Source organism: Mytilus edulis, chromosome 9 (assembly GCF_963676685.1).
Source record: "Mytilus edulis chromosome 9, xbMytEdul2.2, whole genome shotgun sequence".
In the NCBI taxonomy this organism is placed as follows: domain Eukaryota; kingdom Metazoa; phylum Mollusca; class Bivalvia; order Mytilida; family Mytilidae; genus Mytilus; species Mytilus edulis.
Window position 1 is genome coordinate 73,271,386 of NC_092352.1, and position 16,146 is coordinate 73,287,531.

Genomic DNA, 16,146 nt, shown 5'->3' on the forward strand with positions numbered 1-16,146 from the left:
TCGACGGGAAATTGCAATTCAATTTTTTTTCTAGGAGTTACGCCCCTTTGAACTTATTTACTTTAATGTACTACTGCAACAGTTTGTCATCGCAACTCCTCTCAAACCACACAACAGAATTTCATGAAACTTTGTAGATAATAAGGACATACTATGTAGATGTGCATATCAACAGGAAATTACGGTTCAATTTTTTTTCTAGGAGTTATGCCCCTTTGAACTTATTTGCTTCAATGTACTTCTGCAACAGTTTGTCATCTCAACTCCTCTGAAAACACACAACATAATTTCATGAAATTTTGTAGATAATAAGGACATACTATGTATATTGACAGGAAATTATTATTCAATATTTTTTCTTATACTTATTTAATTTCTCCAATGACAATGTGGGGACATGGGGTATGTGAGCGTGCTCACTAAGGTTCTTTAATTTAGTTTACATTTCTTCAATCACTGTCCTCAAATTTAGTATATATATGTACCTACTGGCTACAATTGTTATTAAAAAACTGCTGCAAAATTGTCCTTTACATGTTGTTTCTTTGGTTGGTTTGTTAGGTTTCTGTGCAATTGATGTTAATAACCCATTTCCTACTTTTCGAATTTTTTACACATATAAACAAATGGATTTCATTTGTTTGTGATGCACAACAGTCAGTGCTAAGTAAGAATTATATATTAGCTAACAAGAAATACTTCAATATTTATTGGGATCATCAGGGCAAGTAAATTTTTTCCGGACAAGTAAAATTTTTAGTTTTACTTGCCCAGGGACAAGTGCTCACAACAAATATTTCCACACCCCTGGTAAGTACAGCTTAAATCATAGCATTAAGCTGAGGCTAGGGCAAAAACTATCATTGGAATCATCAGTACAAGTTGCACAATCCAAATCTTGTCTATTATTTATTTATGGAAAAGCGGTAAGTATGGCTTTTTTTGGAAAACTCAGGACTGAGGATAAGTCCAAATGTTTTCTTGGATTTCATGGGAATAAGTGAACCACCAATTAAAATGTTCTATGGAGTAAAATTTGCTTTAGGCTTGTATGCAGGCTTTGACAAAACCAGAAAATCAAATATCCAGGAAAATATAATGTTTCCTTAATCCACTAAGGGGTCATCCATTTTCCAAAATGTACAAAACATACACTTTTTCAGACCCCCCACCCTCCCTAAAAATGTGTACATCAACCATTTTCAGATTTCAAGACAAGAATCAATAATTCTTAATAAAAAGAAGATCCTGTCTATTAAAGTTTAGTTTAATATAGAAATTTGCATTGAAAAGAAACTGAAACATATCTGACTTTTATTTCATTTGCTGAAAAAAAGCGTACTGTATAAATGTAGATTTTTTAACCCCCTCCCCCCAAGTGTACGTTTTGTACACTTTGGAAAATGGTTGATAATTATGGATAACCCCTAAAATAACACACGAGTATCCTTTAAAGAACGAAATCCAACCAGAATGTATACAATAAAACATATTTTAATTGGCTGTTTAGACTTTTCCAATATCCGGATTTTTTTTTTAATGTACACATGTTATTGCGAACCCTATCTTAGTTTTCCATAGATTCACCTGCAAGTTACCTGTCGATTTAAACTTTTGGCAGTTCTATTGTCCCATCTAACAAATACAACAGGTATTGTTCTCTGTGTAGTTTATTCACTGGGACCTTTAAATTTCTTCTAGGAGAAATCTATCACTCATTGATTAATTTACCTGACAAAAAAATTATCTTCTTTTTTAGCTCACCTGGCCCGAAGGGCCAAGTGAGCTTTTCTCACCACTTGGCGTCCGTCGTCCGTCGTCGTCGTCCGTCGTCCGTCGTCCGTCGTCGTCCGTCGTCGTCGTCGTTAACAATTTACATTTTGAACTTCTTCTAGAGAACCACTGAATGGAATGGAACCAAACATGGCATGAATGTTCCTTATGAGGTGCTGACCAAGTGTTGTTACTTTGTAGCCGATCCATCATCCAAGATGGCCGCCAGCGGGGGACTTAGTTTAACATAGGACCCTATGGGAAATTCATACAAATGACTTCTTTTAGAGAACCACTGAATGGAATAAAACCAAACATAGCATGAATGTTCCTTATGGGGTGCTGACCAAGTGTTGTTACTTTGTAGCCGATCCATCTTCCAAGATGGCCGCCAGCAGGGGACTTAGTTTAACATAGGACCCTATGGGAAATGCATACAAATGACTTCTTTTAGAGAACCACTGAATTGAATGAAACCAAACATAGCATGAATGTTCCTTATGAGGTGCTGACCAAGTGTTGTTACTTTGTTGCCGATCCATCATCCAAGATGGCCGCCAGCGGGGGACTTAGTTTAACATAGGACCCTATGGGAAATGCATACAAATGACTTCCTCTAGAGAACCACTGAATGGAATGAAACCAAACATGGCATGAATGTTCCTTATGAGGTGCTGACCAAGTGTTGTTACTTTGTTGCCGATCCATCATCCAAGATGGCCGCCAGCCGGGAACTTAGTTTAACATAGGACCCTATGGGAAATGCATACAAATGACTTCTTTTAGAGAACCACTGAATGGAATAAAACCAAACATAGCATGAATGTTCCTTATGGGGTGCTGACCAAGTGTTGTTACTTTGTAGCCGATCCATCATCCAAGATGGCCGCCAGCAGGGGACTTAGTTTAACATAGGACCCTATGGGAAATGCATACAAATGACTTCTTCTAGAGAACCACTAAATGGAATGAAACCAAACATAGCATGAATGTTCCTTATGGAGTGCTGACCAAGTGTTGTTACTTTGTAGCCGATCCATCATCCAAGATGGCCGCCAGTGGGGGACTTAGTTTAACATAGGACCCTATGGGAAATGCATACAAATGACTTCTTTTAGAGAACCACTGAATGGAATGAAATCAAACATGGCATGAATGTTCCTAATGTGGTGCTGACCAAGTGTTGTTACTTTGTAGCCGATCCATTATCCAAGATGGACGCCAGCGGGGGACTTAGTTTAACATAGGACCCTATGGGAAATGCAAACAAATGACTTCTTTTAGAGAACCACTGAATGGAATGAAACCAAACATTGCATGAATGTTCCTTATGGGGTGCTGACCATGTGTTGTTTCTTTGTAGCCCATCCATCATCCAAGATGGCCGCCAGCATGGGACTTAGTTTAACATAGGACCCTATGGAAAATGCATACAAATGACTTCTTTTAGAGAACCACTGAATGGAATGAAATCAAACATGGCATGAATGTTCCTAATGTGGTGCTGACCAAGTGTTGTTACTTTGTAGCTGATCCATTATCCAAGATGGCCGCCAGCAGGGACTTAGTTTAACATAGGACCCTATTGGAAATGCATACAAATGACTTCTTTTAGAGAACCACTGAATGGAATAAAACTAAACATTGCATGAATGTTCCTTATGAGGTGCTGACCAAGTGTTGTTACTTTGTAGCAGATCCATCATCCAAGATGGCCGCCAGCAGGGGACTTAGTATAACATAGGACCCTATGGGAAATGCATACAAATGACTTCTTTTAGAGAACCACTGAATGGAATAAAACCAAACATGGCATGAATGTTCCTTATGAGGTGCTGACCAAGTGTTGTTACTTTGTAGCCGATCCGCCATCCAAGATGGCCGCCAGTGGGGGACTTTTGAATGAAATTAAACATGTTCCTTTCCTTATCAATGAGGTTGTGTTGTCACTTTTAGCCAAATTTTATATTTTTAGCTCACCTGGCCCGAAGGGCCAAGTGAGCTTTTCTCACCACTTGGCGTCCGTCGTCCGTCGTCGTCGTCCGTCGTCCGTCGTCCGTCGTCGTCCGTCGTCGTCGTCGTTAACAATTTACATTTTGAACTTCTTCTAGAGAACCACTGAATGGAATGGAACCAAACATGGCATGAATGTTCCTTATGAGGTGCTGACCAAGTGTTGTTACTTTGTTGCCGATCCATCATCCAAGATGGCCGCCAGCGGGGGACTTAGTTTAACATAGGACCCTATGGGAAATGCATACAAATGACTTCTTTTAGAGAACCACTGAATGGAATGAAACCAAACATGGCATGAATGTTCCTTATGAGGTACTGACCAAGTGTTGTTACTTTGTTGCCGATCCATCATCCAAGATGGCTGCTAGCCGGGGACTTAGTTTAACATAGAACCCTATGGGAAATGCATACAAATGACTTCTTTTAGAGAACCACTGAATGGAATAAAACCAAACATAGCATGAATGTTCCTTATGGGGTGCTGACCAAGTGTTGTTACTTTGTAGCCGATCCATCATCCAAGATGGCCGCCAGCAGGGGACTTAGTTTAACATAGGACCCTATTGGAAATGCATACAAATGACTTCTTTTAGAGAACCACTGAAATGAATGAAACCAAACATGGCATGAATGTTCCTTATGAGGTGCTGACCAAGTGTTGTTACTTTGTTGCCGATCCATCATCCAAGATGGCCGCCAGCGGGGGACTTAGTTTAACATAGGACCCTATGGGAAATGCATACAAATGACTTCTTTTAGAGAACCACTGAATGGAATAAAACCAAACATAGCATGAATGTTCCTTATGGGGTGCTGACCAAGTGTTGTTACTTTGTAGCCGATCCATCATCCAAGATGGCCGCCAGCGGGGGACTTAGTTTAACATAGGACCCTATGGGAAATGCATACAAATGACTTCTTCTAGAGAACCACTAAATGGAATGAAACCAAACATAGCATGAATGTTCCTTATGGAGTGCTGACCAAGTGTTGTTACTTTGTAGCCGATCCATCATCCAAGATGGCCGCCAGCGGGGGACTTAGTTTAACATAGGACCCTATGGGAAATGCATACAAATGACTTCTTCTAGAGAACCACTAAATGGAATGAAACCAAACATAGCATGAATGTTCCTTATGGAGTGCTGACCAAGTGTTGTTACTTTGTAGCCAATCCATCATCCAAGATGGCCGCCAGCGGGGGACTTAGTTTAACATAGGACCCTATGGGAAATGCATACAAATGACTTCTTTTAGAGAACCACTGAATGGAATGAAATCAAACATGGCATGAATGTTCCTAATGTGGTGCTGACCAAGTGTTGTTACTTTGTAGCCGATCCATTATCCAAGATGGACGCCAGCGGGGGACTTAGTTTAACATAGGACCCTATGGGAAATGCATACAAATGACTTCTTTTAGAGAACCACTGAATGGAATGAAATCAAACATGGCATGAATGTTCCTAATGTGGTGCTGACCAAGTGTTGTTACTTTGTAGCCGATCCATCATCCAAGATGGCCGCCAGCAGGGACTTAGTTTAACATAGGACCCTATTGGAAATGCATACAAATGACTTCATTTAGAGAACCACTGAATGGAATAAAACTAAACATTACATGAATGTTCCTTATGAGGTGCTGACCAAGTGTTGTTACTTTGTAGCAGATCCATCATCCAAGATGGCCGCCAGCAGGGGACTTAGTTTAACATAGGACCCTATGGGAAATGCATACAAATGACTTCTTTTAGAGAACCACTGAATGGAATAAAACCAAACATGGCATGAATGTTCCTTTTGAGGTGCTGACCAAGTGTTGTTACTTTGTAGCCGATCCGTCATCCAAGATGGCCGCCAGTGGGGGACTTTTGAATGAAATTAAACATGTTCCTTTCCTTATCAATGAGGTTGTGTTGTCACTTTTAGCCAAATTTTATATTTTTTCATATGATTTCAAAAACCCAAGTAGAATCAGGTGAGCGATACAGGCTCTTGAGAGCCTCTAGTTATTGAAATACTTCTAATAACTCAAATAAACTGTATGCAATATTGTATTTATTCAATATTATCATTAATATATTTTCAATCTGTTCAATATAAAATCTGGTTTAATACTAAAAAGTTTATTTCAGACACATTTTTTAGTATTTTCCAATGAATTTACATGTTTTTGTTGTTGTTCATTTATAGACTTATGTTTATGAAGACCTTAATTTAAAAATAATAATATTCAAATTTTTATTTATCAAACACACAAAAATATTGAATTATTTGATCAGAAATCAACTTTTAATTTTTGAATCAGTATTGCAAATGTAATATTGAACACATTAAAAACGAGTTACTCCAGGTATCGAATAAATACAACACCACATGCAGTTTTATGAGTCCTTACTTAGTATTGGTATCAGTATTTTTTCTTCATTGACAGTTCAATTTTTTGTTCAGGTAAATTAATCAATGAGTGATATATTTCTCTTGGAAGAAATTTAACAGGTCGAGAACTCTAGATTTTCTGATGTCAGAATATATTTGCATAGTAATTTCCAAAACACAAGGCCAATATGGCCTTGAAAAACTGACCAATCGAGTCAATGAACTACAATGCATTGTGGGCTACTACGAGTAAACTACTACTTAAAACACGTGGAATTATTGGGAAAACAGTCAATTAATATATTGTCTGGGACTCTCATTATCAAAGTTTTTATTCTGCAAATAAATTTAATGTAAAATATATAACGTAATCTTCAATTTGCATGCTCAGATTAAAAAAATATTGTTTATTGGCTTCACGATTCGACTTTCTTTTTCGCCTTGCAAAAGTAGTTGAACCGGTTTTGTGCATTGTTATGAATTGAACCTGCATTAATTTCACATGACGCAGTGAAATATCCAATGAAGTGACCACTGTCCAGTAAGAAAATCATTTGAGCTCTTTTAAACCTGTATAATGTCATTGCAAAATCATTTCTGCCTAGAAAAACACGAAACTTTCATTGAAACACTTCTTTCTGTACTGAATGTGTATTTTTTTTTATCAGGACCTGAACTAATAGTAAGAACATCATAATATTCAGTATGCTAAAAGTGTTATGAAAGCGGCAGGGGCGGGTCCAGCCACTTTAAAAAGGGGGGTCCTAACCCTGGACAAAAGGGGAGGGGTTCCAACTACATGTCCCCACTGATCGTCCAAAAAAGGGGGTCCATCCACCGGAACCCCCGCCCCCCCTGGATCCGCCACTGAGCGGGTATGGTATATAGCTCAATACATTTTTTATAGTTTCATCCATTGATAATATCCGTTTGTTGCTAATTTTATCACAAAATATACCTCAGAGGTTTTTTTATCGTTCAGCTGCTGTCCTGTTGACATATGTAAAATATCTCCAATATTAAAAGTCTCTAGATCACAGTGGGTGCCATATTACCTATTATTTTTTTTCTAAAACGTGCTTTGTATATAGAAATAAGAAGATGAGGTATGAGTGCCAAATGACTGAAATGAGACATCTTTCCAACAAAGACATAATTTAGCAAAGTAAGCAGTCATAGGTACAATGCTGAAAAGTAAGCTATTAATGACCCAAAAATTTTTACATTGTCATATCGGGGACTTTTATAGCTGACTATGCGGTATGGGCTTTGTTCATTGTTGAACGCCGTACGGTGATCTATAAATGTTAATTTCGGTGTCATTTTGGTCTCTTGTGGACAGCTGTCTCATTGGAAATCATACCACATCTTCTTTTTTATTATAGATCCAACGCTGCAATTTTCACAAAACATATCAAAATTTCCACCTTGTCGCACATACATATAGATAAAATCATTACAGCTTATTTCCTAATGCATGTGGAGCAAAACTTTGGTTAGCTTGCTTGCTTTGTTTGTATATTGTACAAAATATAAAATATACAAGTTAACCTATGCCTATATATATATATTGTTTAAAGATGTCAATCTTATTTTCAAAGCTTGTATGAGCAACTATACAAACAAAGCAAGCAAGCCAACCAAAGTTTTACTTTGCAGGTTTAAGAAATCAGCTGTAATGATTTTATTCAGTTTGGCAAATGTCCGAGCCCGTTAAAAAAACGAACACACTGAAACTACAGTTGCTGACTTCACTACCTTAAAAAAAAAGGAACAGTTTGGAAGTCCAATATACTGAAATGTGACCAACAAAAGTACTTATAGATTTTGTTAACACTGCCATGTATGTAAATATTTCTTCGCCTTTTTTACGAACACAAAATTCAAGGATCCCACATTTGCCTTTAATTATCTATTCGAACATTGCTGTACTCTTGAATATCAGCACCGGCTGTTATCGACGGCTTACTTTACACCAGTAAGTTTGTCTCATGGGTAATTGTGTTTATTCGCTGTTGTTTCGTTGCTTCTTGTGGACAAATACATGAAATCTCTGTGCCATCATCAAACATGTTAATGGCTATATATCGGGTAATTCAAACCCTTTTTTCTTCGCATAGAAACAACTCTTCGTTAATCTGAGCACGGAAGTGATACTTTATATCACGAACTATAAATTAGGATACACAAAATGAAAAACTAAGCGAAATTGTGAATCCCGCATTGCACGAAAAAATGTGTTGTATTTCAGTAAATAACACGTGTTCTTGGTTGATTGTAAACACGTAGTAGTCCATCATGCATTGTGACTCATTTAGTGGATTGGTCAAAAACCTAGGTAAAAATAAATTGCGTCACATGTAAATAAACAATTACATGTGTGAGAACATAAGTATGCTAATTTATGCATTTCCATATAAGGTAGTGGTCCCGACCTGTTTAAAGGTCCCAGTGAATAAACTACACAGAGAACAATACCTGTTGTATTTGTTAGATGGGACAATAGAACTGCCAAAAGTTTAAATCGACAGGTAACTTGCAGGTGAATCTATGGAAAACTATGATAGGGTTCGCAATAATAATATGTACAATTTATTTAATAATATTTCTGTTAAAACAATTGTTTCTTTTTTAAAGGAAATAAGAATATATTCCAAAATATGAATTTATTATATAAGTTTAAAATGATTTTAAGTTTTTATCATGTTATTTTATTCATGATTTTTTATTTGTAAATACGTATTTTCACTTTAGACTAAAGTTTAAATAAATTGTAAGACTTTTTGTCTGCTTTTAAAAATAAAAAAAACGTCTTGTTATGATATTTAAAATAGCTCTCACCTCAATATAGCCTTTTGGTGCTGATGCGGTGTAAAGCAATCACCAATTGATCAATCAATCCAAGACAATTGGTATCCACCAAAATGAATTAATGTACAGAAATGTCACAATCCTGTCTTTAGTTTATGAACATATCATGCATTGAACATGGAAAAAAAGCAGAAGTGGGCCTGTCTGCATGCATCTGTCTGTTTGTCCAGGCTTGTAAGCACTCTCAATCCTATATTTATTGTCAAATATTTATTTCAACAATGTTTTGGACAAGTTCAAAAACCAGATTCCATCAACGTTTTTAAAGAAGTTATGGCCCATGGAAATCAGATCATATGAAAAAATTGCATCATAAGCGCTTTCACAACTACATTTTATGTCAGATTTTTATGAAATTTATATCAAATATATGTTTCAGTAATGTCTTGGATGATTTAAATGATCAGTTGTTAATCAAAGTTATGATAATTAGAAATATAATTTTTTTTAAATTTAATGTAAGCGCTCTCAAGTATAGAAAACTTGTCCGATTTTTAAGAAAATTCATATCAAAAATGTATAACAAATTTTTGGATGAGTTTGATAATCAGCACAAATTATTTTTTTTTACAACAGTTATGCCCTATTTAAATAAAAAAAATTATGGGAAATTACATTGTGAGTTTAAAAGAACCAAAAAAAAATATTGTGAATTATTGCCCTTAGACAAACAAAATATGTGTTGTGGCAAGGTTGATTGGTTAACCTCTATATGTCTTTTAGTTTGTTTGTTTTGTTTTGTTGTTGCCTCATTGATGTATACCACACATACATTTATTGACACATTGTTGCTGCCTCATTGATGTAAACCACACATACATTTATTGACACATTGTTGTTGCCTCATTGATGTAAACCACACATACATTTATTGACACATTGTTGTTGCCTCATTGATGTAAACCACACATACATTTATTGACACATTGTTGTTGCCTCATTGATGTAAACCACACATACATTTATTGACACATTTCACAATCTTATATCAAGTTTGGCCTTTGACTTTGTAGTCCACAAAATCTAAAAACACTGAACAAAAATATAGACTACTCCCAAACACAACATTGTCTAATTTTTAACATCTAATTCATATATTTTATATTTTAATACTTTGTTTAGCTCCTGTTGTGAAAAAGAAAGTGGAAGAATTAAAAAAGAAAGAAACTAATGATACATTGTTGAGAAAATCTGTGATAAAGGTCATACAGAGGTTAGGTCTAACATTCCTCAAAAACAGAGTAGCTGCTTGGAGGTAAGATCATTCTGTAGATGGATTGATATGTTAAAAATTCACAATACTAATAGACCTGATTATAGGGACTGACTTGAACTTGCAATGAGATGTGACCTTTTGCTCCCCATTGAAGGCAGCACTGTGACTTTAAGATGAATATCAGCAATTAAAGTATGATTCCTTTATTTTTGAAAAACTCGGATCTGTAGTCAAGATAAACCTTTTCCTTAAACCTGTTGCTGTTGTTTGAAAGTTCATTTTATTACTTTCAAGAATGTTTTCTATTTAGAAGTATGACTTTTCGTTTAGCTATACTCAAATTCATGGCACCTAGAGAGATATCTGAGTCACACCCTTTAATTTCAGGGACGATTCAATTCTGCTATTTAGTGGATTTCCACTCTTGTTTATCTGGATTTGTCCAATACAATTTTAAACCTGATGCAATTTTATTTTAGAGAGTAAAATGTGTTTGTCCTGTTCTTTATCACTAGTTGCTGCCAGGCTAACACCTTCAAATTTATATGGGTATGCGAGTAGGCTCACTAAAGATTTGTACAAAATTTTTGGCTTCCAGTGTAGCTGTTTTTCGCATTTATTTTCAATGACAGAAGATCTTTTTGCTGATGTGTCAATCAATTTTTCAGGTATCAGAGAGGCAGTCGTTCATTGGCTGACAATTTGTCCACTACCTTTGATAAGAACAACTCTCAGCAGTTTGTGGGCGTGGCTAAAGATGATGAAGATGAGGAATATGATATTCCAGATGAAATAGAAGATGTTATTGGTATTTTACACTTTTAAATACATCTCTTTGTATATATTCATATTGTTTTACCTATACTCCACGGCTAAAACATATTACTGAAACACACACAAATATGAATTTGACAACAGCTCGTCGTACATGATAGAAAGTAAGGGTAATTAAAGTGAACGTCTTATTATACCCCTGCTTTACAAAAAGGGGGGTATACTGTTTTACCTCTGTCTGTCCTTCCGTCAGTCCGTCCGTCCCATGAATATTTTTCGTCGCATTTTTCTCAGTAACTACAATACAAGGATTTCTGAAATTTGGTTTCAGGGTTTATCTAAGTCAGCTATACCTTGTGATGCGTTTTCAGATTGATCACTCGACAACTTCCTGTTAACCGAACACTTGTATGATTTTACACATGATAGCCAAGTTGAAAATTTTCGTCACATTTTTCTCAGGAACTACAATACAAGGATTTCTGAAATTTGGTTTCAGGATTTATATAAGTCAGATTTACCGTGTGATGCGTTTTCAGATTCATCACTCGACAACTTCCTGTTTACCGAACACTTGCATATTTTTACACTATTAATATTATCCACTTGCGGCGGGGGTATCATCAGTGAGTAGTAGCTTGCAGTTTCACTTGTTTATATTTATCTTAATTCTTTTGTTCACTTTGCAAACTATAATAGATAGATAACAACTGAAAAAAACAAAACATAAAAGGTTAGCAAGACAAGATCTACCAAAATGTCTAAATTGCTGAAAAAAAATATTCAACTTGGTTGCCCTTCAATGATGATTTTTACCAAATTTTTGTGTTTTTTTCCTGTTATCTTTAAATGTATAAGTTATAGATAGAAGTTTAAATGCCAAAAAAATCAGCAAGACAAGATTTACAAATAAGTCAACTTGGTCAAAATCGTCAGTTGACTCCTGATTGAAGTTATTTCTCTTGAATTATAATTTTTACAGTTTTTTTTGTGTTTTTGCCAAATTTCATGAAAATTATATAAGTTAGATATAAACTTTAAAGCAAATATAATCAGCAAGACAAGATCTGCTATAAGCTCAACATTGATAAACTAGTCAGTTGGCTCAAAGGATTTAGTGCCCTTAAATGATGTAATAATTTACCAATTTTAGCTTTCCTCATCACTTGTCATATTCATGATATTATTGAAAGTAATATATTTATTTGATTGTTTTAATTTTCAGAACATCTACTCGGAGGCCTACGTGATAAAGATACTATTGTTAGATGGTCTGCAGCCAAAGGGTAAGGTATTTCTTGAAAAATTTGCTGTGTTCTTTTCAAATGTGTAGATTATAACATTTTGGGATATCAGACAGCAACTTTTAAACACACTAAATGAGACCCCAACTTTTAAACACACTAAATGAGATCCCAACTTTTAAACAGTAAATGAGATCGCAACTTTTAAACACACTAAATGAGACCGCAACTTTTAAACACACTAAATGAGACCACAACTTTTAAACAGTAAATGAGACCGCAACTTTTAAACACACTAAATGAGACCCAAACTTTTAAACACACTAAATGAGACAACAACTTTTAAATGCCCTTAATGAGACCTCAACTTTTAAACACACTAAATGAGACCGCAACTTTTAAACACACTAAATGAGACCGCAACTTTTAAACACACTAAATGAAATCGCAACTTTTAAACACACTAAATGAGACCGCAACTTTTCAGCACACTAAATGAGACTGCAACTTTTCAGCACACTAAATGAGACCGCAACTTTTCAGCACACTAAATGAGACCGCAACTTTTAAACACACTAAATGAGACCGCAACTTTTAAACACACTAAATGAGACTGCAACTTTTCAGAACGCTAAATGAGACTGCAACTTTTCAGCACACTAAATGAGACCGCAACTTTTAACCACACGAAATGAGACTGCAACTTTTCAGCACACTAAATGAGACTGAAACTTTTCAGCACACTAAATGAGACCGCAACTTTTAAACACACTAAATGAGACCGCAACTTTTAAACACACTAAATGAGACTGCAACTTTTAAACACACTAAATGAGACCGCAACTTTTCAGCACACTAAATGAGACTGCAACTTTTCAGCACACTAAATGAGACCGCAACTTTTAAACACACTAAATGAGACCGCAAAGTTTAAACACACTGAATGAGACTGCAACTTTTCAGCACACTAAATGAGACTGCAACCTTTCAACACACTAAATGAGACTGCAACTTTTAAACACACTAAATGAGACCGCAACTTTTAAACACACTGAATGAGACCGCAACTTTTAAACACACTAAATGAGACCGCAACTTTTAAACACACTAAATGAGACAATTTTTCATGGAATTCAGGGGTATACTTAATCTATTTATTTATTTTCGTGGGTACCTATTTTTGTGGACTGAGGCAATGTGAGAAAAAAGGTATTTTGTGGATATTTGATTTTTTTTCTTTTTCCAAATTCCAAAAAGAATCTTAAAGAAAATTTATACTTCATTGAAAATTTGTTCTCCTAAACCAATGAAATCCACAAAAATAGGTTTCCCTCAATTCGCCGTTTCAGAATCTAATGCATTCTGGGTAATATTTTCAAAAGTGTACACCAAAGCGACATGATTGGTTAAAAACGTCCCAAACAATTGAAATTCAACCAATGACGTGACGTTATTTTCATTTTGGGGTACGAACAATAAAATTACCCATAGTTCTTGAGATTCTGAAACGGCCAATTAATAATGAATAGGTGGGTGAGCAACAAATTGAAAAGTTCAACTAAGTACAAACTTGCTATAGGCTTGTATATAATTATGTAGACTTTGGCAAAATTAGGAAATCAAATATCTACAAAATTACATTTTTTCCTTTATCCAAAAAAACTGGTACCCACAGAAATAAATGGCCGTGGTGTAGTGGTTAGTGCATCAGACTACTAACACAAAGGTTCCTGGTTCGATTCCCGTCTGGAATGAAAATTTCAGGGACTGAATTTTCGGCTCTCCCTTGACACCATTTGCGAGTATGGTCTTGAGGAAACGATGATAGTCCGTCTGATGGGGACGATAAATGGCTGACCCGTGTTAAGAGAGAGCCATATCTCTTGCACGTTAAAGACACCCCTGTAGATATTGAAAAAGAGCAGGCTAATGCCGCTACAAGGCAGCACTCGCACCCTCAAAGTGGAAAGGGATTAATATAAGTTGAAAAACTTGTTTCCCAATCCACTATAAATAAATATGTTTAAACTAATAAATGAATCCACAGTTTACATTTTTTTCAGCATTATATTTCTTGAATATCTCACAATTTGGATGCATTTTCATAAACTTTTCATAGAAAAGAAACACATTTTGATTGTTTTGTTTTGTTACTGATATTTGCCCTACAAATTATTCATAATGCAGGCAATACTCACAATTAAAAAAGGGGTGGGGGGGGGGGAGAAGATATTAGAGATCTATTCAAAACCCCAAGCTGAAGGAAAACAAAAATCTATGGCCAAGTGGAAATGAAAAAAAGACAAAACAACAGTCCAAAAAAACACTACACCGTAAACAACTAAGTAAACTAAAGATTAAGCAACATGTACTAAAAAAAAAAAAAAAAAAAAAAAAAAATGGGGGTGAACTGCTCCACAAGGAGTTCCTGTCCTGTTGCTATTGTAAGTATAAATCTGGTTTGAATTGAAACAGAAGAAGTTTTTAATTCATTTTAATCAGTATTATTGAAAATGTGATTTCAATTTTGGATTTTAACTGGGTTTTCAAAGAAAAATCTGGTTATTAGTTTGGTGAAGTACAGCTGGAGGGTGATGGGTTGCTGGCTGTCAAAAGTTTCTATGCAATAACTTATGAACCGTTCAACTAATGCTTTTTCAAATTAAATATGTTGATAGTGATGACAAATGGAGATCAATATTGATATTGACGATTTTCACTTTTACCGTTCAGGAGTTATGGTCCAAATGACACTTAAAGTCATTTCTCTTCAATAACACATAAACACTCCTACCGATGTTTTTCAAATTATTATATGTTGTTACTGATGACAAAATGGTGATCAAGAGTGATATTGACAATTTTCACTTTTACCATTCAGGAGTTATGGTCCTTGATAAATTAGAAAATAAACATAGAATGTGGCAGGTCAAAAAAGCCTGAAAGCACCTGAAAAATACAGAAAACCCTGTTTGCTGTCAATTTGACAGCTTATTCCTTGTTAAAACTAACTTTGCTTTAAACAAGAAGATAGAGACAATTAATGTTTTGTTTTTTAGAATTAAAATTAAAGCAGAAATTATGGTATCATGTTTTCTTCTATTTTTACAGAATAGGAAGAATAACAGGGAGGTTACCGAAGGAACTAGCTGATGAAGTGGTTGGATCTGTGTTAGAACTGTTTACAATTCAAGAATCTGATGGGGCCTGGCATGGGGGTAATAACAATAACAATTTACATAACACGTTAAGGTTTTTTATATTCAGGGTTGGTGGAATAAGATTTGATTGAAATACAAAATGAATTTTGATTTGAAAATTGAGATAACTCAATCAGTTAAAAAGACTTAGACATATTGAATCTGGCAGGGGAATAACTGTAAAATTTATTGAAACAAATGATCTGTTAGTCACATTAGGTAGCAACAGAAAAGTTAGCTGTTGTTTAAATGTGGACATGGAAAAAATTGTATCACTTGATTTTGATCTATGCATCCACTTAGGTTTTGACATATATGTGAATCAACAAATGCAGTATTAAGCACTCCCAAAAGAGGTGCAGGATTTTCTCGCTGTGTTGAAGACCCATTGGTGGCCGTCGGCTGTTTTCTGCTGCTTGGTCTGGTTGTTGTCTCTTTGACACATTCTCAATTTTATGGTCAAATAATCAACTATATTTGCAAAGTGCAACCTCTATATATACTTTTCTAAATGAATTAGTTTTGTATCAGGGTTTTTTATTTGTCCCTTCAACATAGAAATACACACAGTAAGGAGGGTTACGTAAAAATATTTTGTCGGATCATCTTAAGTACAAGATCATCACATATGTATTGAAATAGTCTGTGGGCAATGTCTTGATCCACTTTCCTT

General features: G+C 35.3%; 1 protein-coding gene across 10 annotated transcripts in view; it reads left to right on the plus strand.

The window, feature by feature from the left end:
• LOC139488991 (tubulin-specific chaperone D-like) overlaps nt 1-16,146 on the plus strand; it is a 65,912-nt gene that overhangs the window by 11,882 nt on the left and 37,884 nt on the right. For all 10 annotated transcript variants that reach the window (XM_071275004.1, XM_071275002.1, XM_071275003.1 and 7 more), the window contains exons 8-11: nt 10,162-10,294; nt 10,924-11,063; nt 12,255-12,315; nt 15,385-15,491. In XM_071275004.1, coding sequence (XP_071131105.1) covers nt 10,162-10,294; nt 10,924-11,063; nt 12,255-12,315; nt 15,385-15,491 — 441 coding nt within the window. The remainder of the gene's footprint in view (nt 1-10,161; nt 10,295-10,923; nt 11,064-12,254; nt 12,316-15,384; nt 15,492-16,146) is intronic.